This window comes from Syngnathus scovelli, chromosome 4, assembly GCF_024217435.2.
Source record: "Syngnathus scovelli strain Florida chromosome 4, RoL_Ssco_1.2, whole genome shotgun sequence".
In the NCBI taxonomy this organism is placed as follows: domain Eukaryota; kingdom Metazoa; phylum Chordata; class Actinopteri; order Syngnathiformes; family Syngnathidae; genus Syngnathus; species Syngnathus scovelli.
In genome coordinates, this window is record NC_090850.1 from 14,901,909 (window position 1) to 14,924,964 (window position 23,056).

General features: G+C 40.5%; 2 protein-coding genes across 5 annotated transcripts; both read left to right on the forward strand.

Annotated features, from left to right (window-relative positions):
- Positions 1 to 213: 213 nt before the first annotated feature.
- On the forward strand, positions 214 to 6,292 carry slc38a8b (solute carrier family 38 member 8b). Of its 4 annotated transcripts, none has more exons than XM_068650534.1 (11): positions 214 to 1,626; positions 2,030 to 2,347; positions 3,258 to 3,456; positions 3,838 to 3,994; positions 4,057 to 4,161; positions 4,671 to 4,728; positions 4,878 to 4,992; positions 5,075 to 5,222; positions 5,289 to 5,491; positions 5,781 to 5,832; positions 5,923 to 6,292. In XM_068650534.1, exons 2-11 carry the CDS (start codon positions 2,159 to 2,161, stop codon positions 6,023 to 6,025), a joined length of 1,329 nt encoding a protein of 442 aa, XP_068506635.1. In that variant the 5' UTR covers positions 214 to 1,626; positions 2,030 to 2,158; the 3' UTR covers positions 6,026 to 6,292. The 4 variants fall into 4 exon arrangements, with proteins under 4 accessions (XP_068506635.1, XP_068506633.1, XP_068506634.1 ...); XM_068650532.1 differs by having other exon boundaries at positions 2,040 to 2,347; XM_068650533.1 differs by having other exon boundaries at positions 2,138 to 2,347.
- A 3,432-nt stretch (positions 6,293 to 9,724) lies between these two features.
- On the forward strand, positions 9,725 to 13,218 carry cmtr2 (cap methyltransferase 2). Its single transcript, XM_049718335.2, has 3 exons — positions 9,725 to 9,823; positions 10,464 to 11,735; positions 11,913 to 13,218. Exons 1-3 carry the CDS (start codon positions 9,815 to 9,817, stop codon positions 12,957 to 12,959), a joined length of 2,328 nt encoding a protein of 775 aa, XP_049574292.1. The 5' UTR covers positions 9,725 to 9,814; the 3' UTR covers positions 12,960 to 13,218.
- Positions 13,219 to 23,056: the final 9,838 nt, after the last annotated feature.

Here is a 23,056-nt window from a genome sequence, read left to right on the forward strand (position 1 = left end):
CTGGGAACCTCTACGATATGTGCGCCAGTCTCACCACCCTCGCACCCAGCACTGTGCCTACACCCCTGACCCCTCCCACCTCGGATCAGACCAACCAGGAAACACTGAAGGGGAGAACACACCAATGGGGCCCTTCTCTCACCATAATGTTCTTTCCAACGTGTAGCACTTTGTTAGTGCTGCTCAGGATGTAGCTTCAGTATTTTACAATGGATTCAAGTGGGTGCATTTGCATAGTTTTTGCCAAGAGACGACTTGATTTAGAAACAGACTGGACACTATTTACTCTATATTATCACCTGAGCGCTGACAAAATTGTATTTGTGTGGCTGCTTAGGAACATACTACGTATATGGTAGGTGATCAGGAAAATAATAATACCATCTTTATTCTTCTTAAATCACAATGACAGCCAACAGCCAGAAAGATGATCCAAACACATGAGACCAGATCATAGGTCAGGAGTGTTTGTGATTAGGACTCAATCCTAAAATCAGGATTTCAGAGACGTTTCTTTCGTTACAGCTTTCCAATGTGTTTTAGCACGATCAGATTAAATGCATCGTTCTCAAAGAGAATCTGACCTAATTGAAATAGTTTCGGTGAGACCAGTGGACTGCAAACAGCTGCCAGCTTTTGACAGAACAAAGTCCTTTCTGGCTAATATGGTCATACTGAAGATATGAAGTCAATTCAAACACTGTACATGTATATTATGTTGACATTCATGAACACATTCATTTATATTTAATATCATTTCCCCCTTAAACATGGATTTGATTCAATCACCCCCCCTACCAAGTTATTATTCAACAAGATATTTGTTATTTTTATGTTTCACAGATATCAAATGTACAACAAAAAAATTTTTAAATGAGATTTTTTTTGGGGAGGTCAAATGTGACTTTTTCAGCTAGTGAGTGCTGGGAGTAGTATTTGCACACATGCGTGCGTGTACTTGATCTTAATACCCTTACACGCTTTCATAGCAATCGTGGCATGAGTATATCAATGTCGCCTGTCTTTATTTATTCGCTGTGTTGCATCCACCGTGCACCTCCAAACCTTTAAAACAGTGGTCCCCAACCTTTTTTGGGCGGGAGTGTCAATTAAATTTACATTGCGCTGCTCCTTCTGGTGTCCTTGTCTTAGCCACTTGGGGGCAGTATTATACAGACACATTATTGAAGAGTTTCACACCTGGCCCAGAGGTGGGCGTGTTCAGTCCTAGAGAGACACTAACAGAGATGGGACCAAGTCACACATGTGCAAGTCTCAAGTAAGTCTCAAGTCTTAACCTTAAAGTCTCAAGTAAGTCCCAAGTCATTTTTTTCTTGGGCAAGTCAAGTCACAGATTATGTCAAGTCAAGTCAAGTCCTTAAATGGGTCAAGTCCAAGTCACAATGACTCGAGTCCCCATCTCTGGACATGAATAATGTCATGGATGTTCTAGAAGGTTCCCTCCTTCACACACCTGTTTCAAATGATCAGGTCATGATCATGCTTCCACCGAGCTTGCAAATGACCTGATCATTTGATTCAGCTGTGCTGAAGCAGGAAGAACTGGAAAACAGGCAGGACAGAGGCTCCCTAGGACCGGACTTGACTACTCCTCCAGCGTATGAGGTAATATGAGTCATTTTCTATAAAAAAAAAACAAACATAGAAAATATGGACTTGCAAATATAGTTTTATTGCCTACCTGTGTTGCTCCACCATTTGTTGTCAAATAATTGTTGCGTAATTGTTCTTCACTCATATGACATGGCAACAATACATATGGACAGGAATTACATGTCTGACAGTGACAGCACTTTTTACTTGCTAAATGATGTAGAAATACAATTGAATGTTTACATTGAAGCAATTATGTGTGTCTCCAAGAGGTCAGTCAAAATTCAAGTTTCAGGCTAACCTGAATTAGAGGAAGAAGCCAGGCAAGACACCTAAGTGTCACATTTGCCACCCCATAGTGAAATGTATAATAGTAAAACCGTCCAATTAGAACACGAAGCTAAAGTAACTGCAGCACCATATAGGTGCATGCCCTCCTCCCTAGGATCAGTTGTAAAGCAAAGCAGAATGACCCAGACAGCACTCGGGCTAGAGTGGAGAAATTAGTTGACCCCAGAGGAAGTGTGTGTGAAGGTCGAGCACCATGGAGGAACTCGCCCGGGAGAGCATCAGTCTGCTGGCTCGGTCCGCGTCCCATTCAGATCCTCCGCGGCTGGGATCCTTCGGCGCCGTGTTCATCATGCTCAAGTCTGCGCTCGGAGCTGGACTACTAAACTTCCCCTGGGCCTTCCAGAAGGCCGGGGGAGTGACTACTGCTGTTAGTGTGGAGCTGGTAGGTGAACAAAAAATATGTCAACAATTTAGATTGTGTAATGTCAATCTGCATAGTAGTTAATAATTAGTCTACCTAGACATTATTTGTGCGCTCAAAAATGTAAATGGAGGTTTCTCCTTTAATTGCTTCAATTATTTTCACTTTCTTGGGCTGTGAAAAGCCCAAAGCTCAGTCATAACTCAAACATAAGAATTTTGTTCTGACCCCAAGTCTGAGAATTCTGATGAATCCCTCTTTTTTTTTTTAAATTTCATATATATATCTGAGACAGCTTCATCCTATGTCTCAAAACAGCGGATAAAGAAGGACAGATTCCTTAAAAAAAAAAAATCTCTCTCTATATATATATATATTTGTAAGCAAATCGCAAATATGCGGGCAAACACTGTACACACTAAAGTTTTTGTCTCCCTGGTGTGAAAGAGGCGCATGCTTTTCACACGTGACTTCTAATTAGGCAAGCACTCGAGGCCCTCAGCTGCATGAGGTTTCCAAGTAGACCGAGGGGGCAACAGGTTAGGGGTAAAGTAAGGGTTTCCTAATTTAGAATTTTTGGGAAAAAAAAATACTAACAGGAAAAAAGGGCTCAATTTGATAAATTGACCTGCTCACAAACTTACCTTCATTGCTGACGGGCTTCCTTCTGCTACAAGGTTTTATGGCAATTTATTTTTAATTAGGCCTATCAAATGTATCTAACTCAACAATTTCCACTTGCTTTTGTCTTAAATAAAAAACATACACCCTTTCAATCTTGAGGCAACATAATGCCGCAAGGCTCCCACACAGTTAAGAAGAAAGTGTCCAAGAGCGTTAGTAAATTGTCTCAAAAGCTATTTTAAACACTTCAGATTGATGAATAATTATTAGTTTTGATTTGCTGACATAGTTTTTGCTACTCATGCAGGTATCTCTGGTGTTCCTCATCAGCGGACTGGTCATTCTTGGCTACGCCTCATCCGTCAGCAGACAAAAAACGTACCAGGATGTGGTGCGAGAAGTGTGTGGACGAGCAATCGGTCAGCTGTGTGAAGTCTGTTTCTGCTTCAACCTCTTCATGATATGTGTCGCCTTTCTGGTGGTGGTGCAGGACCAGCTGGAGAAACGTGAGTCTTCACTTCATGATACACAAAGCAATGTAGATGGAACTTTTTGGGACATTAGTACCACAGATGCTGGAGTTGTTAATTTATGGAGTTACAATGTGATAATCGTTTGAGCAATGGATATTTGAACAAAAATGTAGAAGCCAGACAAGATAAAAAAAAATGCTTACAGGCATATATTCTTTATCCATGCTTGGTAAGTATGGCTGCAATCTGGTTTTTCTTTTTGTCATCTTGTCCATCTGACATTATTCTAATCCCTTGATAACATGCTTTCAATTCCCGTAAATATTAATTTCGCAAATATTAATTCTTCAGTGTAACTCTGATACTTTTACGTGTTATATTTAAAGTGGTTATTCTTTTTTTTTTGTTCCCCAGTGTGTATTTCTTTATACGAGACGGTGACAGGGTCAGGTGAAGGGGAAATTCCATATCACTGGTACACAGACCAGCGCTTCGCCCTCTTCGTCATGTGTCTCGTTATCATCCTGCCGCTGTCCATCCCGAAAGAAATTGGCATTCAGAAATACACAAGGTTTGTCGTTGTGTACATCCATATACTAGTGTTATCAATGAACATATTTCTTTTCACCACAGTGTGCTGGGGACATTGGCTGCGACCTATCTGTGCGTGGCGGTGATTGTTAAATACTACCTGATGGAAAACCACACGGCCATTCTAACACCACTGCACTCTCAAGGGTCAGTTTTTTTTTCTATTTCCTAAATCATACAGCTACGACAAAAATTAAACACTTATAGACAGGTATACTAATGACAAGGTAGTGTACTGAAATGCATATATTCTTTATCCTCTGACTAATATTACGCCTAGTTAGAGAAGAACTGAGACGTCTCCTTGTATAGTCATGAATGAAAATGAATAGACCACTTTGTTTTCTACAATTCCATATTGACAATATTTTGATGAAAATTAAGTATTGCTAAATATTTCCACTGGAGGTCGCTCCGATGGCACATTTTATTTCTGTGAAAACGAATACCTCCTGTGTAAATATTTGAAAGACACTGAATATTGCAAAATGTCTTAACAGCTTTGGTTACACAGAGTTTGCTTTGGTTGAAGCCTTTTTGTGTTTTGTTCATACTTATGTCAGTTCCCGTGAAGTCAACTTCTCCTCAATTAATTGTAGGTGTTAGTCAAAGTCTACTTTGGTCTTGAGCTGCAACTGATGTCTGTGTCTTTACAGTGTGGGTTCGTGGGCGTCCATGTTCAGTGTTGTGCCGACCATCTGCTTTGGTTTCCAGGTATGAACCACTTAAATTTAGAATTTCTACTGATATGCAGGATTTATTATTTGTGTCTTCAAATTATTTGTATCACATTGCGTTCATCAACTCTATAAAAAATACTCCATCTTGTAGAAAGTGCATTTGAGTCCTGCTTGTGTGTGCAGTGTCACGAGGCCTGCATAGCAATCTACAGCAGCATGGAGAACCAGAAATTGACACACTGGGTGGTCATCTCTGTCATCTCCATGCTCTTCTGTTTACTCGTCTACACACTCACCGGTGGGTTGAACTCCAAAAATCATCAAGCTCATTGCACTGGAATCTGAAAACTGTTAAACGTGTCCACTTTTTCTACCACCAGGAGTTTATGGCTTCATGACATTTGGTCGAGAAGTCGCTTCCGATATCTTGATGTCATATCCAGGGAATGATGTTGTCATGATCATTTCCAGACTGCTTTTTGGAATATCAATTATTACAATTTACCCAATTATTCTTCTTCTCGGAAGGTATGTTGTACCAAAGTTTTTGTCGCCAGTGTAGGTGTTTGGTACCAAAGTCTGCGTGTCTCACAGATCCGTCATCCTGAACCTGATGGTACGAATCCAAAGGCGTCGTCTGGGAATCGTCACAAGCTCATTTGAGAGTCGCTGTCGAACGCTCCTCACAGTTATCTGGATCACAATTACTCTTCTCATCGCCATGTTTGTCCCTGACATGGGCGAGGTCATCAGCGTCATCGGAGGAATCAGTGCCTTCTTCATCTTTATTTTTCCTGGTACATGTTTTTGTAAATACACACTCAAATGAGATTAACATACAATACACACTAAATGTAGATGAGTGTTTGAGAAATGAAGGATTTTATTACACAAATGATGTCTCATCAAAATTACACTTACGTAAGGCAAGGCAGTTTTCCCCCTACAGTTTTCTGTGTTTTGTGCATTTCATTGGGAGACAGAGAATGTCCTCTACTTCTGGAATGGTCAATGTGTATCTAATTCTGAAAAACTGAGGCTGCATTGCTGAAATAATTGCAAAATTGTGCCTGTCTTGCAATGCAGGTCTTTGCTTGGTGTTCATCATGCAAAATGAACCTGTGAGTCCAAGAGTCAGGTGAGGCATAGAGTTTCTTTTTTTGTTCTGTGTATGTACATTGCATAGTCTTATGTATACCTTTCCTAAAACATCTGTCACATTTTGCAGATTGGTTTTAACAGTTTGGGGAATCATAACCATTGTTGTCGGAGCCTTCATCTTTGGACAGAGTACGACTATTGCTGTCATGGAGCTTCTTGCCAAATTTTGACTGCCTCATCTTGGTGCTCCACTGGGCGATTGGTGGGACCCCCTTTTGCACAAGCGAACTTGTCTTTTTTAAAAATTATTATTACTATTATTATTATTATTATAAACGTGTGTGTGTGTGATTCAGTTAAGGCTTAATTGTATATTTAGTGATTTGTGATGCAATTTATATGGGTCCAAGTTAAACAATATCAAATAAGTTTCTCGTTGTATGTAATTGTATATACATACAGTTTGAAAATTATAAAAAGATAATGTGAAAATACAATGTCTTCTGTACGGTAATGTCCAAATCACCAAATGTTTTCATCTTGGAGCTGACAGGGGGCAGTATTGCCTCTTTTAAGCATTATATCAGAGAACCGCACAGAACATCTTTCATATGTTGTAGTGCAATTTGCAATTCACATCTCTTTTCATGGGATGTATGATCATTTTGATCTCAAAGTTTTTGCCACTAGAATGTTTGCCTTTCTCAACTGGTAGCTGATGATTTTTCTTCAAGTGGACAAATGATAAATCCTTTCTGCACTAATTTTAATCTGCAACTGTCCCCTTTCAAGACAAATGGCTGTGGCCCCTGACTTGAGTTATGGTAGTGCACATGCTTACTCCATGTGCAGGACTGTTTTGAAAAGAACTGGAGTAAAGAAGGATTATCGTAAATGTGCTGCCATGCCTTTGAGTATGAGCATTAACTGAGCACATGGCAAAGAAAGACAAGATCTCTCCCTCTGGGTGCATATACTGTGGTTAATTCATATAATTAAACTATAAAGCATCAGGAAACAAGTCAATTTCCGTAATGTTTTTGTCCCACCCATCGAGTGCAGTTCTTAGCCTCCAGAGACTGAGATGCTGCTTGAGTTGCGCCCATGGGAGATTATCCAGTATTTCAACCTGCTGGCCAAATGACTTAATCCAGTAAATGTGAGGGAGGGGAAAAAAGACTTGAAAATTACATGTCCCTTAGCTGCTTTTCTGTAAACCATACGTAAGAGAGACTGAAAGCAGAGTCAGTATAAAAGTCAGTGGTGTCCAGTTTATGGTGATGGATCAAGATAGTACAGATTAAAAAATACCCTGACACAGTAATGGCGCCATCCGTCTGTTCATCTTCGTCCGTTAACCAGGAACTAGCCTGCTAACAAACAAACAAACAAACAGATGGACAAACTAACATCAGTTCGGCTTTGGCAGAGTTTTGCCATATGGTCATTACAACAAATCTACTAATGGCATCTTATTTACATTACTGTGTTGTATCAAGCCACGATCATACCAGATATGAATAATTCATGTCATGCAGATTCACTATCTCGAGTCTAATCAAACATAACGTTGAGATACTTCAATCAAAGCGGTTGGGCGGACAGACAGACAGACACAAAGGCCATTAGCCTCTCACAGTAACCGCTAAGAACCATTCTTCATTCTCAACATTAGATTATGTTTTCATTTTCCTTTGCGACATTCATTACTGCGCCGTCCCCTGTAGCTACTGGCGTTATCGAGAAATTACTCGTAATGTCCGCCTCTTACGGTGCTAATTTGTGGCGCCGTGTCTCTTAAATGTTTAATTGTTCCTGATAAGAATGTCAGAAGAAAGGGGCCGGATCTTAATGAATGTGGCTACAGTTCCTTTACTATGGAAAGAAGGTGAAAAGCAAGTTTGAACCCTTCTGGGTTACTGGATACGTGACATTACTGTGTGACTGACCTTCTTTATTATACATTAAGGTTATGGTCAGCAGACAGAGATCATTATGGATGGAGATAGTGTGCGTCCATCACTGTAAGAGTGGCCTTTATTGGATTGAGGTAAATCTTGCATGGTAATAGCTGCATATATGAAGAAAAGACTCGGCGACTCATTTACATCGCCCCTACTTTGAGGACCTGACAGTTTCAGAGTTTGTAGCTCCTCGTGAATATTTTCTGCTTTATGATACAGTGCTGTATAGAGGCAGTGAACTCAACTCAACACTCTTCAAATTAAGTGTCACTCCCTTGATAAGGAAATGATGATTCAGCAATTAAGTTTTAAGACAAAATGTTATTTTTATTTTGCAATGCAGAGAACACGTGTAATCAGGATAATGGGACAAGGATTGCTAAGTGAGACCTGTGCAAGTGGCCAGTGATGTTGAGGGGGCTCCAGTGGTTGCTACGCTGTGATAATCCACAACGAGCATAAAGTACATGCGGCCTCTCCTCATATTAGCAGAATGCATTTAATCTTTTTTCGTAGACACGCATGACCTTTAAAACCGCAATCTCTTTAGAATAAAACAGTTGTGTGCGTTTGTGTGTGCAATTTGTGAATGTTTTTGTCTGATTTAATAGAAATATGTCGGCAACGTGTTAGCTGTAAATGCAAGTCAATGATTGTGATCTGCACACACATTTCAAATTCTGACTTCAAACAATACATTCAGCAAAAGGGAAAGAAATTCTACGATACAAGAGTTTGGCTAATGCTAGGTCCGCCCCTGATTTGTACAATGCCCGTCTTCTGAAAGGGACAACCACGTGTACCCAATAATGCACACATTAATATTACAAGACATTCCAGTGGTTTAGCCGCAAATAGAAAGACAAAATGTTTACAGCTACCATTTTGGAAATCCTAATTGCACCTGTATATCCCAGAGGTCCATTATTTATGAATGAGGCTCCCTCAGTGGATGTCCTGCTTTTGCTTTGAGCCCTCAGGTCCTCCGTCTCTTACCAAAACCTAATTTAACCACATGCAGCATGTTGTATGTAAATGCACAATATGTATAGGAAATAGCCTCAAAGCAGAGAAAATAAACATCCATAAGGTTCATTCTCTGCTACACTATATTGGGGAAGTCAGGATGAATCAGCTAACATGTCGGAAAGCTCTGATCATAATACATACAGATCAGGTTGTAATCTGTAAAGATGCCCACACAAGTCAGCTCAGTGTAAAAAGTACATAATCTAATTAAGAAATGTTCAAAAAAATCATCTTGGACTATATTTGCCTGTCTGACATATTGTAAATAATGTGATTTGTCAAAGTGACTTCATAACGCAGTGTGTTCAGGATTTATGCTAATGAATCGGCAAGTCAGTGAAGCTCTGATGACAAATGTCTGGGGGGATATTTAAAAGGCTATAAGTAAAGCAGATGTTTTATGATTCATTTGGTAATTGTGTCTAAAATGCTTGTGGAGCTGGTTCAATTATTATACTGTATTTTGTATTTCAAATAAATGCAAACTGGACATAACAATGTCAACCTTAACAATGTTTTTTTTCTTTAGAAATGTCCCATGGTTGGACTTTTTAATCTATAAAGTACAATCAAATATTGCAAAAATTGCCAAATGTACGTGTTTCATACAGAAGCCTATTCAACATTATGAACAACCTTCACCATGTTTGTCTTTGCCTCGTCAGAATCTTCGAAGACATTAATCCTTCAGTGATATTCAATTAGATGAATTAATCATTTAACCAATTATTCTAATGTAGAAGCGGCGACTTGGTTACATTTATCAGGAAAAACTCACATTGATTGATTGAAACGGGAATAAACAGCACTAATAATGAGACAGAAACAAGACTATTTTTAATTCAAACAAAAATCTAGAGCATGTTCATGACGATGAATGACAGAACGAATGTTTAAAATGCCACACGCAGATAGACTGCGCGTGTGCTGCGTGATCACGTGACCATATTGGTTGTGTGATCACATGACTTCTGGGTCCGTGCTGCGTGATCACGTGATTATCTGTCTTCCGGGTCCGTGTTGCGGATGAGTCCGGTGAGTTTCTTTTGTTTTGTTTACCATTGTTTACATTTTTACTTGATGCATGTGATGAAAAAAGAAAGCATCGCTCTGAAAACATTTACTAATATGAGACGTTTAGAATATTGCTTGTATAGCTCCTTAAAACGCTCACTTTTTTTCAGTGATTTCTCTTATAGCTTGACTCAATATTATCTTTGTTTTTAATTTACTTTATGTTGACGACGAACGGTTAGTGGCAGCATATGAAGAGGTAGTACAAATGCCTCGGAAATAGAAATAAACTTTTTTTGGCCTTAACGAACATTACAGGATTTTTTTGGAGTCACTAAGTCGACAAGTTGGAAAAGTTATCATCTTGTCACCTTGTGTAGGGTCTTTCCACAATCATAAGTCATCAACATTTTTGAAAATTGGACTATATATTTTATATATTATTTATTGTTACAATTAAAAAAAAAAAAGGCAGTAAACGAAGATACAATTATACAATTCGTCTAGCTCATCCTCAACTGTGCCTTGGTTTATCAGAAACTGTGAAATGATTTATCTTGATCTCATTTTTGGCATTTGAAATAGGGTGTGTAGACTTTATGAATAACCATTGTATCTCAGTTTCTTTTATAATTTTACCAATCATGTTGTTCCACCACAGCGGGTGAGGAAGATGATCTCGGTCAATGGAATCAGCAAGAAAGTCTGCAGGCGGCAGCAGCAGCAAGTCAGCAACCTTGCAGCTTGTGATGCTGACGCACTGACGGAGATTAAATGCCTATTCAGTAAATTTAAAACGTACATCAAACCGTCCAATGAAGAATGGTGCATCCCTGATGCAAATGTCGCCCTCAGACCGCACGCAAAAGTAGAAAACTGCCGCCTTCAGGCCCTAAAGGTGTCCCTCAATGCTGTGAAGAACCAGCTCAGTGACAAGAACATTGAAGTGTGGCATCAGCATACCAACTCCACCAACCGCGCCGGCAAGGTCATCGCCACGGTGCGCTCTGCCGCCAATGCGGAAATCTGCACTCAGGCATGGTGCAAGTTTTATGAGATCCTGGGAACGTTCAGTCTTCTTCCCGAAGAGGCGCTCCACTCCGGGGAGCTCAACACGGTTCACCTGTGTGAAGCTCCTGGGGCTTTTATAAGTGCCTTGAATCACTACGTCAAAACCAGCGAACACACACGCTACTGCGACTGGAGTTGGGCCGCCAACACACTCAACCCGTACCATGAGGCCAATGCAAGTGTCACGACTGTCGCGGACGATCGCTTGATCGCCAACACTCTGCCGTGGTGGTTTTTTGGCTCCGACAATACCGGCGACATCATGCTCCAAAAGCACCTGCTGGAGCTGCAGACGTTTGTGGCAAATATGCGGCGAGTGGATCTGGTGACGGCGGACGGGAGCTTCGACTGTCAGGAGAATCCAGATGAGCAGGAGGCTCTTGTGGCGTCGTTGCATTACTGCGAGGTGACCGCCGCTCTGCTCCTCCTCAGTCCCGGCGGCTCCTTTGTGCTCAAAATGTTCACTCTGTACGAACACTCCTCCGTCTGTTTACTGTACCTGCTCAAGTGCTGCTTCCGCTGCGTCAGCGTCTTCAAACCCGCCACAAGCAAGTCTGGAAATTCCGAGGTTTATGTCGTGTGCCTCGACTACGACCGCAAGGAGACCGTCAGGCCTCTGCTCTCCAAACTTATCCGGAATTACGGTCCGCATCTGGCGGACGGAGAGGCGCTCTTCCCGGAATCCTCGATCCCGCCGTCGTTCCTTGCACAACATGAAGACCTGTGCACGTACTTTCACGCTCTCCAGGTGAAGACCATCACAGAAAACATGAGATTATTTGTCAAAATGAGCGCTGAGGAGAGGGAGAGGCTCGACAACATAAGGGATTGTACCGCTCAGGACTACATGCGACGTTTCCAGGTAGGCTGGCACATTTTTTTTTAACTTTAGGGTACTCACTATTTTTTTGAATAATCAATGTCAGTTATTTTGTGGATTCATTGATAAATATTTAAAAAAAAAAAAAAAATCTTTAAAGCCACATTCATAAGCACACACATCAGGAATAATGTATCTGGTAACGGTCTCTGCGTTCAGGTGACATACCTGCCTCGGAATCAATGGATCTCCTGTAACACCGTCCACCCCGCCTACTGTCGTGCCTCGGTGGGTCGACCTCTGGGACCAAAAAAGCAAGCGGCGGGCTCCTTTAACGAGCGCAGGGAATTGAAGAGCCTCAGCTGGAAGGAGCGCGTCAAGAGAGATTGCCACAGCGACTGGATACAGCGACACCGCTGTGAAAGCGACATGACGGACTGCGTTCTGCGAGGACCCCTGTCTGGCTGTCACGTGCATTCTTGGTATGTAATTGTCGGCGCGGCACTGCGCGCTGTCAGAAACTCTCCGTTCTGTGCAGGAGTCTTGTTAAACTACGTGACTGAAGCACAGGTGGCCTCAGCTGAGAGAGACTTGAACCAAGTGGCTCCCTGTGATTCATGTCACGCCGTTAGCGCCGGGTCCATCTTGTCGGATCTTGCGGGACTTTGCGCTGACAATAACGAGACGGAAACAAAAAGGCAGTGTATGGTGTTCGGTAGCCGCTCGGAGTGGGACGCCTGTGCGGACCAAATGGAAGAGCTACTTCTCACCTTTCCTTCAGAGGGTTCATATCCCGAAGGAGGCCGCGGCACGCTACATGACGCAGCGCCGCCGTACCAGCTTCAGCTCGTCAACTGCGTTGTGACGTCCCTGCGGGGTCTGACCTCTGGGGACGCCCTCTTGCTGCCCGTGCCGTCGGCGCTTACCCGGGTGTCGGCTGCGTTGGTGTTCTGCTTGCACGCTTGTTTTCGCTCAATCAAGTTCAGATGCCCGCCCCCATCAGGCGGCGCCGGAGCAGTACTCGTATGCGCTGGATTTTGCCCTCGAGCTGCGGCCCGAATCCTCCCATCCCTGACAGAAGTCCAAAACTCTATTGGTGAACTGCTGAAAGGACAGGACGCAAGCAAATGTCAGCTAGCTTGTGATAGACAGGTGCTCCAATTTGTGCCAATGGAGGAACTGCTCAATGGAGATTTGACTGACTTCCTGCGGACCATGAACTCTGAAATCATGCGACACACGCTGCATTTGCTCATGCAAGAATAGAACAGGCGAGACTATGTCAGTTAATGCACCTTAGAAAGCATTGTATTATTTTATATTCATATGAAATTTGTATTTTTTTTAATTCAGCAAAACCTTTTTGTTTTTTTTCTGCGGGCTATCATATATGCAAGAATAATTGTCATCAGATTCAGAATCTGAATTACTAACAATACATTCAAAACAAAACATTCAACAGACCCTTTTCGGTTTAAAAAAAAAAAAAAAAAATCTACATTCAGCTACAAACTCAGCTGCAAAACATCTCTTCCGGATCACCGGGAGCCGAAGTAATTGTTGGAGCCATCAGCCAACCAAGGGAGCCAACATGATTGACTGACATTAGAAGTTCTTCTTCAACCGCTTTGGGCTGATGACACAGAAGTGTTGTTTTCCTGCTGAATGCGGAAATAGCAGCTTGATGTTGAATTTCTTTTTCTATTTTTAATATTTTGTTATATTTGTGCAAACTGTAAGTATAACTCTGACAGTAGTAAAATAAAAGATCACCATTTTGTGGCCCCATTGTTTACATCTAACTTGTTTATTAAGAAGCACACGAAGAAGAACCAATAGAGAAAGACCAAAAGCGTAACCGACGAGTGTGTGCTCATAGCAGCTGAAACCCCCCGCCCTGGTCCTCCGCAATTTTTGTACTGACCTTATATTTCAAAGAGTATCAAATCTATGTGAGTTTATATTCATTAATATGAAATTTAAAACAGAGCAGTTACTACATCAAATAAAATAAATGTTAGTCTAAAAATTGCAGTGTAATTGTTATATTTGGGCACGATGTGCTGGATTGTCACACTCCTTTTAAAACGAGGTTTTTTGGGGGGTCGGGGATGAAACCATCAACATGAACAAAATCACATTTATATTTTACATAAAAGAAAATACGGTGGCACTTGATTCGATAGTTGCGTATGACAAACTCTATGAAGATCCTTGAAATATGCTTTTAAAAGCAATTTGAAAAAAAAAAATGGGCACGTTAAGTGGGATTGATCGTCCTCGACCTCTGATACTCGTATGAGTCTCTTGGAAGCTATTTTTGTTTTGCGGCTATCCTTGTTTTGTCAGTGATAAACTACGGTCTATAACAGCTACTGTGTTTTCATAGATTTAAATAATGTGATTACATCATAAGCAGCAATACAGAATGCATGTTATGATTTTTTTATGTTTTATTTATGATTTCTAAGAGCCTCTCCATGTTGAAAAAAGAAATGACAATACATGCATGCATCAACCCTCTTTCCATGCAAGTAAAAGTTGCTCTCAGTCAAAATTCACACGTCGCTGAATTCACCAGGGTTTTTTAGGGAAGATCTGAACAAACAAAATGTCCCCGGTTCTGAGCGTCGAGCCTCCTGTCTGTCACAGATGGTTAGTGAGCCGCTGCGGCCTACCCTAGAGTGATGGCATTATTATCTTTCCCCAGGACGTAGTGGAACTTTTGTCTTTTGGCCATTGTACTGTTTGATTGCCGGGTTTACAAATGGAGTTCTTAATTTTCTGGACCATGAGGACTAAAACCCAAAAAATGCTAAAAAGGAATATACGCATGGTTACCATACTAATGAGTATGAAAGGTCTACGCACTGCTTTTCAAATGCCAAATTTTGGCAATGTGGGGAAAAAAAACAATTATTTATTTCTGAACACAGCCACACGGGTGTTCATATCGACAGGGACAGTTTGCTCGCTTAAGCATATCAGATGTTCCCGGTCTTCCACTACACACACAAACTTTTAAATTCTCCTCAGATTACTCAGTCTTTTAATTAATTTGTCAGCACAATACCACTGGGATCTTCTGGTCTTTACACATTATGGATTACACTTGAAAACCGGATCACACTGCACAAAAAAATAGTGAATCAATCATCACTAATCTGACACCCCCACCAGCCACCAAAACAAACCATTCAGATTAACTCAAACAGTTTATGAGATTTAGCGTCATTCAAAATAAAAGATAAGCATTAAAAAAATGTTTACAAAGTGCTGACAGCAGAATTTTTTTTCTAGTGTATTCTGAACTGGCTTTGTTATTGCAGAGATTTCAGATTTACGATACGTTCTAATCATATAGATTCAATATATATAATATATATGCTGGCACAGTTGTATGAATTTATATTGGTAGCACTGATGTTTTCTGACAGTTCTGAGGTTAAGACGTGGCTTAAATCTGCGAAATGGTCACTGAAGGTCATTGTACCGAATGCACACATTGTCACTGTAGCCATCCAGGCGGGATGTGACCAGAGCGTCGACAAGGATGACAAGTATTGCGTGAGAGATAAACAAAAGTTCCCAGTAAAACTGTTTTTAATCTTGCAGTTGCAGAAGGGATCTTTTTTTTTTTCCTATGACAGTCTGTATTAATTGTGACATAATGGAGAGAGCGCGCCACTGAGCAATCCCGAGCCACCCTCCACTATCTGTCACAGCAACGCTAGGCACGCCAACGAGTCCCTCGCTCCTTGTGCAGCTGTTGTCTGACAAAACCTCTTTGTTTCGTGAACGAAAAATGGATCATGCGAACAGAGCGATGGGGGATCAATCTTCATATTAGGAAAATAAATAGATATGAGGCGCAGGCCATCTGGCATAGAAGATGCACACGATGCTTTTACATTAAAAGCAGGGGTATAAATGAATTGTATAGTTTTATTTTAATTTGTGTGAGTGAGCCCACGGCACGCCACCTGAGATCATGACTAGTCGACTACCGTATTTTCTGGACCATAAGGCGCACCGGACTATAAGGCGCACCTGCAATGAATGGCCCATTTTAAAACTTTGTCCATATATAAGGCGCACCGGACTATAAGGCGCACTATTAATGCATCATGTCAGATTTTTAATCCAAATCAAATCATTCTCCATTTTATCTTTTTTATTTCAATTTCAGACGCAACAAATTACTTTATAATCACAAAATAATGATCCATAGTCTTTTTGATTCATGATTCATAGTCTTCAGCGGGCCACTTATGATTGATTTCATGACACAATGCTTCAGGCCAGTTTAAATTTAGGAATTTGGTCCATATATAAGGCGCACCGGACTATAAGGCGCACTGTCGGCTTTTGAGAAAATTTTAGGTTTTTGGGTGCGCCTTATAGTCCGGTAAATATGGTACTTAGTTCAACCCTTACCACCAACAACAGTCATTGCTGATTGTCCATTGAGTTGGTACAATGGTTGGTGACGCAAGTGAAGGAAGGACAAAATCTCTCGGTTACTGTTTTATCTTCCCTCTATGAAAAAAAAAAAAAACATGCTGAGTTTTTTTTATAGTGTGCATACAAAAGTAAAACTGCATTATGTTAGCTGAACTGTGCTATTTTCTGCAATGTTGTGAGAAATGTGCAAATAGAACAGAAACAGCTTTGGTATCACAGTCCTGCATATATATTTACGGATAATGTCCCATTCTTCTTTACATTATCATGTTAATCCCCAAGACTCTAGTCTAAAAAAATAAATCGACGAGTGCGGTTCAATAGAATCCGACCAATTCCAATATCATGTGTTTGAAAGGAGCATAATTATTTTTTTTGGGGGGGGGGGGTTGACACGAGGAGAAAATAGGAATTCAATGTCATCAATCTTTCAAAGTGGCTGGTATTTTCTGTTCATGAACAACAACAAGCAATTAACCCCCTAACCTTAATTGGATCGCGTGTCGATTGGTGGAGATATGTATTGCCGTGATGTTCCTGTCTCTGTATGTAAATCACGTTGGATGATTCCAGAATGGCTGCAACATTTTCTGGGCATGCCTTCACAAAAAGCTCATTAGTTGAACTCTCCTTGGGCTTTCTAGCTTGACACGGCAAGGCAAGGCGTGCCATGAAATTCAGGCATACGTGTGTCTCATGTCTGTCACTGACTAAATATAGGGCTCAACTGAATTCTCGCTTTCTCCTCACGGGCACGTCAATGACTTCAGATCAACCGCTACATTGAATCGAGTCAGTGAAGTGATTGGACAGTGGTGAACGAGAAAACACAAATCAAACTGCTGGGTTGTCAATTATTCATTTTACTTCTTGGAATTAGGTGCACACTTACGTACAAACTGACGTGGATAAATTGTGGGCTATTGTCGTGCGGGACTTGGATGTTGGAAGACCTTTCTTAATGCAAGTGTACCTTTGGCATCTTCTCTTTATATTGAATGCCATTTTGCCGCATGAATTATCAATGTGTCAGAGAAGTTCTACAATATATTTCATATTTTGGTCCTTCAATCCAAAATCCAACAAGTTTCCAGTCCAGGTCAGCAGTTGTCAGTCATTCGCACCCATCACATATTCTAAATTGGACTATTGTTCTTTTTGCATTGCCAAACCTTGTTTAGTCCAGTGGCGTGCCCAATAAACATCCCCAATGAACCCGAATGGAAGTAGTAACGATCAAACACCAATCGTATCGTTTTTTATCAACATTTTAGTCAACTGATGAAACAGATTATTGTTGTCAACCTTTTAGACTTCCTGAAGCATGCTGTATGATAGAAGCTGAGAAGGTATCATGACAACAAATAATCACTTGTTCTCTCAGGTGATATTGTTACGAGAGGTGGCGTTGTTATTGTACATCAGGGATGGGATAGCCAGCATGTTAATTGCTCCCCTTAGACGGGAGGGATGAAGGACAGTGATTCATGCCTGCACGCTGGGAATTACATTGCTAGTGGATGCGCTACAAGGTGTACAGTGTTTTTCTGCTAACAAAAGGCCTATGAGGATCACCCTGTGTTTGGTGAGAAGTATTATTACAGCGTTCGGAAAATCAAGCATAGATATAAACCCCGCCCCCCCTTCCAGGTGCATGGTCCTACTATTTTTCTTGATTTCTAATTTATGACCAACGCTCGCTTATATTGTGTGTAATTCCACTTTCGACCACTGCGCACTTAGTTTGAGACAATGTACATTTTGAAAGAAGAAGAAGCAAACATGAATTATTTCAATATAGCCTAGTTTGTAAATTATTGACTGGTTTCTGCTGTAATCCACTTTTTAAGACTACAGAAAGCGACAGCTTTGGGTTCATCTTTTAGAAAGTAACATCTGCGGGCATGATTATTGATGTGTATTGTGAGATATAGGTTAAGTGGATTTCACTTCATTGGTCTGGTAGGTTATACTTGGCGATCAAGGATTACTGTACCCATTGTCAAGTGTTGTGGTAATCCGTTCGAGTCGAAAACCCCTATAACAAATCTGTGAGAATTGATCGAAAATGCTATTTTGCTTTATCTGTTTCCAGCATTGTCTCTGAGTCAAACTACTTGTTGTCAGTCTGCATTGTGTCGCTGATAAAATGGCTGATTACTGCAATGAGGCAATCTGTCACTCTCATTTACACTAATCGTACACTCCCACTCTGATTGCTGCTCCAGCGCATTAATGCCGGAGCAAATGTCTCTAGCACTCAAGCCCACAAAGCCTAATTTGATCTGCGTGAACACTTCCACATAAATAAACCCATTTTATTCGACCCAGCAATATGCGCATTGGGGTATTTATTGCCTATCTAAGTGTATAATTATGCAGTTTTAGATAGTGTGCACAGGAAAAGACGACTATGGGTGTGCGTTTGTTATTGTAGTGATGCTCGTTAGCTGACTTTCTTGATTATCTTTGTAATGAGACAAACACCAAGAAGTGAAAGGAGGGTTTAAAGGCCTCCTGGTAATTTGCGAGTGCATTCACTTGGACCACTTTGGAGTTAAACGTGTCCGGCGGGTGAGACAAACAAGCCCTTGGGTCACATCATGACTTGATTGGACGTCCTCTTGGCCATTCAGAAGACGGATTGCCTGTTAGATTGAACGTGTCTTTATGGGCCCTGAACATGAATGTTTTAAATAGTAAGCAGAGATGTGGTGTAAGTGTTTGGCGTCTGAACTTTAGTGTGATGTTCTCCTCCACAGTTTCCCTAATCCGTTCACAAAAATGTTGTTGGTTATTCTGCACCAGGTTCTTCGTTTTCTGGGCTATCAGTGTCCAGTATATTTCTACAAGAACAGCACCACGGTCGCATACAGATTGTTTTAGGAACAGATACGAGGGAGACCTTCCATCTATCAAGATAAATGCTTTAAATTTGCCTACTTGGCACAACATTTGCTAAAGCAGTCATGAGATCCATTGCAAGTGTAGAAAATAGAGTTCTTGAAGATATTCCAAATACATTTTTATCGGTTATATTTTTTATTAGTATAAACATTCACTGCATGGTTTGTTATATAATAACTGCTAAATCATGTATGCAGATGTTAGCTTTGTGTTTGTTGATAGACGGTGGGAAATGTTGACTCGTCATGGAAATATAAGTTATAAACACAGTAGCATTTATTTGACTAAAATTAGTTCCTTTCACAGTTGTTGCTCTGACACATTTTTTCAAAAAGACATTGTTGATTTGCACAGTAAAATCCAAGAAATATATGTCCCATTTGGGAAAGAAGATGCTTATTTTCGAAGCTAAATATTCATGTTTGCTATTTCCAGACTGTCCCAAATGGCAAATGGTTTTAATGTTCCCGACTGCAGTTCAGTAGCAGTAGGAGAAGCTTTATAGCTGTCACACTGCTTTAATATGGAGGTCTTTAAAACTTTAACATCGTGAAACAGTCTCACATGTTGCATTGGCTCTTCCACCACTCGTCCACTTGTCCCTTCCGCTGGCAAGGCGTGAGCGTGATTTACGTCTTCAGGTTTTGCCCAAAAGCAGCACAGCCAAGTGAATCACATGGACACCCATCTGAAAGTGTGCAGATTAGGTTTGCAATCAGGAGACAATTGATTTGATGGTGTTTTTAGATTTTAATCATACAATGAATTGCTATTTCTTTATTGAAAACGTGTAAAAACGGATTGTAGTTTTTTTTTTTTTGGAGAGGCTGGAGCGGCTTAATGGTATTTCAATTCCTTTTAATGAGAAAAATTGATTTGCCATAGGAATGAATTAAGTTCTGGTCTGCGCAAAGAACAGCAAAAGCAAGCTATTTGTCATCCGTGTTTGTTTATTCTGTAAACTGACACTCTACCAAGCGTTAGCGCCAATTTGATTAATTTAATTCGTGTCGCTTGGTTTGACAAATCATATTAGTCTGTGATCTCTTTAATTAGGCAGAGTTGTTAAATGCGTGGTGCCGATATTTTAGTTGTCAGGAAAAAATACGTTACTTATTCTTGTATCTGATCTTTGCTGCCTGAAGTGATAATGACGAATACGTTATTTAGAAGACATTCATTTTAATATAATGTGCTTTTGTTTTGAACACAAAAAGGAGCCATGTCAGATAAACATCACGCTGTGTCCCAGAAACTAAATAAAAAGAAACTGGAAAATAGCCTTTGGCGATAATTGCTTAATTATTCTCAGTTCCAAAAATGTGTTTCTATTTGGTTACTGTAAATGTCAACTTCTGTAAGAAATGAGGTTCGTCCTCAGAGGCTCCGCTACACTCTACCAAAATGTTATTTTTAGATGCACTGACACTACAAGCATTTAATAAATCATTAAAAAAGCATGGTTCATGTATTATAAATACATTTTATTTTGAAAAGGTTATGAATGTTTTAATTGTTGGTACGAAGGATAGAGTAGTCTACGTATGTTAGAAGGTGACTCTACTCACTTTACAATTAGCAGCACTTTGGCCAGTAGTGAACAATTCCTCAAAGAAACTGCTTAATGTCACTCCATATTTAAGTTTACTATCAAAGTAAAACAAGAGACATTTAAATATTGCAATTGAAAACAATTTAACACCTGCTTAGGCCCAGTTAGCTGTGTGCTAACATACAATGGTAAAAGCCATCGACATGCTAAACATTAGCATTGATAATCGGGAAAAAAAATAAAATATATAATATAATAAAATCAGTGAGAATAGTGACAATGTGAATACAAACAAGTGAAAAATATCTGGACTATGTATTTTCTCAACCTGCTTATTTCCGTCAATGTCATTCAAACGATTATGTACCTTCATATACTGCATAGTTGATCCACTTTGCACGATCAGATTCAGCCTAATTCGACATAATCCCAAACCCGCTTCATTCATGCGTGTGTTTGACAAAATTACCATGCATGGCAAAGCCTCGACAACACCTGTCCATCTTTTAAATACCGTGTTAATTATACATACATCATTTTAATAAAGCATTAACTCGATTGCTCGGTTTGCTGTGGTCAGTGACCTTCACCCTGTGTCGCAACTGGCATGCAATGGCAACACAGTCGGGTTCCAGTTCCTTTACTCGTAAAAAGTTACTGAAATATGGGGAGTTGCACTACTATTGCCTTTTCCGCATGGTCACTTCTAAAGTAGTAACTTTCCAAAGTAATCTTCCCAACTCTGTTCCAGCATATAGCAAGAGGTTAACACAGCACACTCTCAGGGAACGTGATTGTTCATAATCACATGATCAGGGACTCCATTAATGGCTGTGTCGCTCATCCATTATTGTACTTTTTTACACATCCCGCGCCATTCCGGGATTGATCCCGTCGCTACGCCTCTGTCATTAAAAGGAGAGTAATCAGGCCTCAGCAAACATTCCATAATTATTATTCGTACACTTTTTATGCCTACCGCAGTTCTTTGTCACATAAACACATATGCGCATAAAAAAAATCACTAACATACGCACCAGCCTCACCAATTATCTCTCTTTTTGTTTTCTTCATTTCTCTGATATCAGCGTACAGCCTGGAGGGAGGAGATAAAGTGTTTTCGTCTGCTCCTTCTGCAGCTTCACCCCCACCACGAGCACCCATTCTTCATACCAGGTTCCAGGGACCGAACCACAGAGTGGTTTGAATGAGGAAGGAGATTAAGAAAAGATAGGCGATAGGGCTCACGCAGCAAAGAGAACAAAGGCATGTTAGTGATTTAGGAGATATGCAAGAGCGGCCATTTGGATTTACGCCCTGAGTGGGTTCGATTGAGTGCGGAGAATGGGGCTCTTTGACCTCAGCGGGCCAGGAAGAGTGATGGAGAGTGTGAGAAGAGGTTTGAAGAAGGGTGGAAAGTAGCGGTAATACGGGGACAGAGTTTCGACCCAGCTGCGGGACAGCTCAAATCAAAAGTCAGCAGAGGAGAGAAGCAAGTGAAGTGGAAGACAATGTGTCTATAAATGGAACAAGGCAATGCATCAAACACATGATGAAATATTCCAGTTTGTCCTCCCCAGATGTTTGGGCCTTTTGGGTGACACGGGGTCACTTTTGAAGGTGATTAAATGCTTTACTTTCACAACTAGGAGTGCAGAAGGAGATCATTTAGTATGTTGCTGAGACTATGATCTTTGTTGCTGATATAGCAAATAATCTTCCTCACTGAAAGAATGGAAATTAATCCATTCTATCCTCCCCTCCTAAAAAAACAAAAATGTTTTATTTACTTTCTCAAAAGAAAAGCACTCTAAAATATTGTACGTGATGAAAACAAATAGTAATCACGTTGCAATTGGATAGAATGTGAGGAATTATGTGCATCATGATTGTTTGTGGCTTTTTCTGGTGTGTGTGAGTGGAAGGGGGCAGTATGCTGTTACAAATGAAGAAGAGTTTCACAACTACTACATTGTTGCGCAGACAATAAAGATTATGAGCTTGTGAAAAGTGTTGTATGTGTGCTTCTGCATTGTTTTTGTTGAAATATCTGTTGCTTAAAAGCTTAAAACACCTCGACTATCAATACCATTAAGTTAGCCTGTCTATTGTGTTCTGCGTTGTGTGTTAGCATGAGGCTAGCAGACATTCCAAAGTCAAAATTGTTGTTCTGAATACATATCGTGTAACATGATTTGTTTTATGTTTACAGTAACCTTCATTTAGGAGCACCAATTCAATGATTTAACAAGGTAGGAAAGATCTAACACCAGATTTCTATAAATCTTTGCAAGTGTAGTAGTGTGTACAAATTGCATACTAGTACATGGACTTCATTTTGTTTTTCAGTTCAGTTCAATAGGTGATAGAACACAATAATGATCTCATTTTTCATCTCTCAAAAACCTGGCAGTTACGTGTGGATTGTCATCCTCTGCTT

Bases quoted from the DNA above. Each gene is read 5' to 3' on its own strand.
- slc38a8b (XM_049718611.2), top strand. The intron at 4,729-4,877 runs GTATGAACCACT...TTGTGTGTGCAG, and splicing joins CCATCTGCTTTGGTTTCCAG to TGTCACGAGGCCTGCATAGC. The intron at 5,492-5,780 runs GTACATGTTTTT...CTTGCAATGCAG, and splicing joins CTTCATCTTTATTTTTCCTG to GTCTTTGCTTGGTGTTCATC.
- cmtr2 (XM_049718335.2), top strand. The intron at 11,736-11,912 runs GTAGGCTGGCAC...CTCTGCGTTCAG, and splicing joins ACTACATGCGACGTTTCCAG to GTGACATACCTGCCTCGGAA.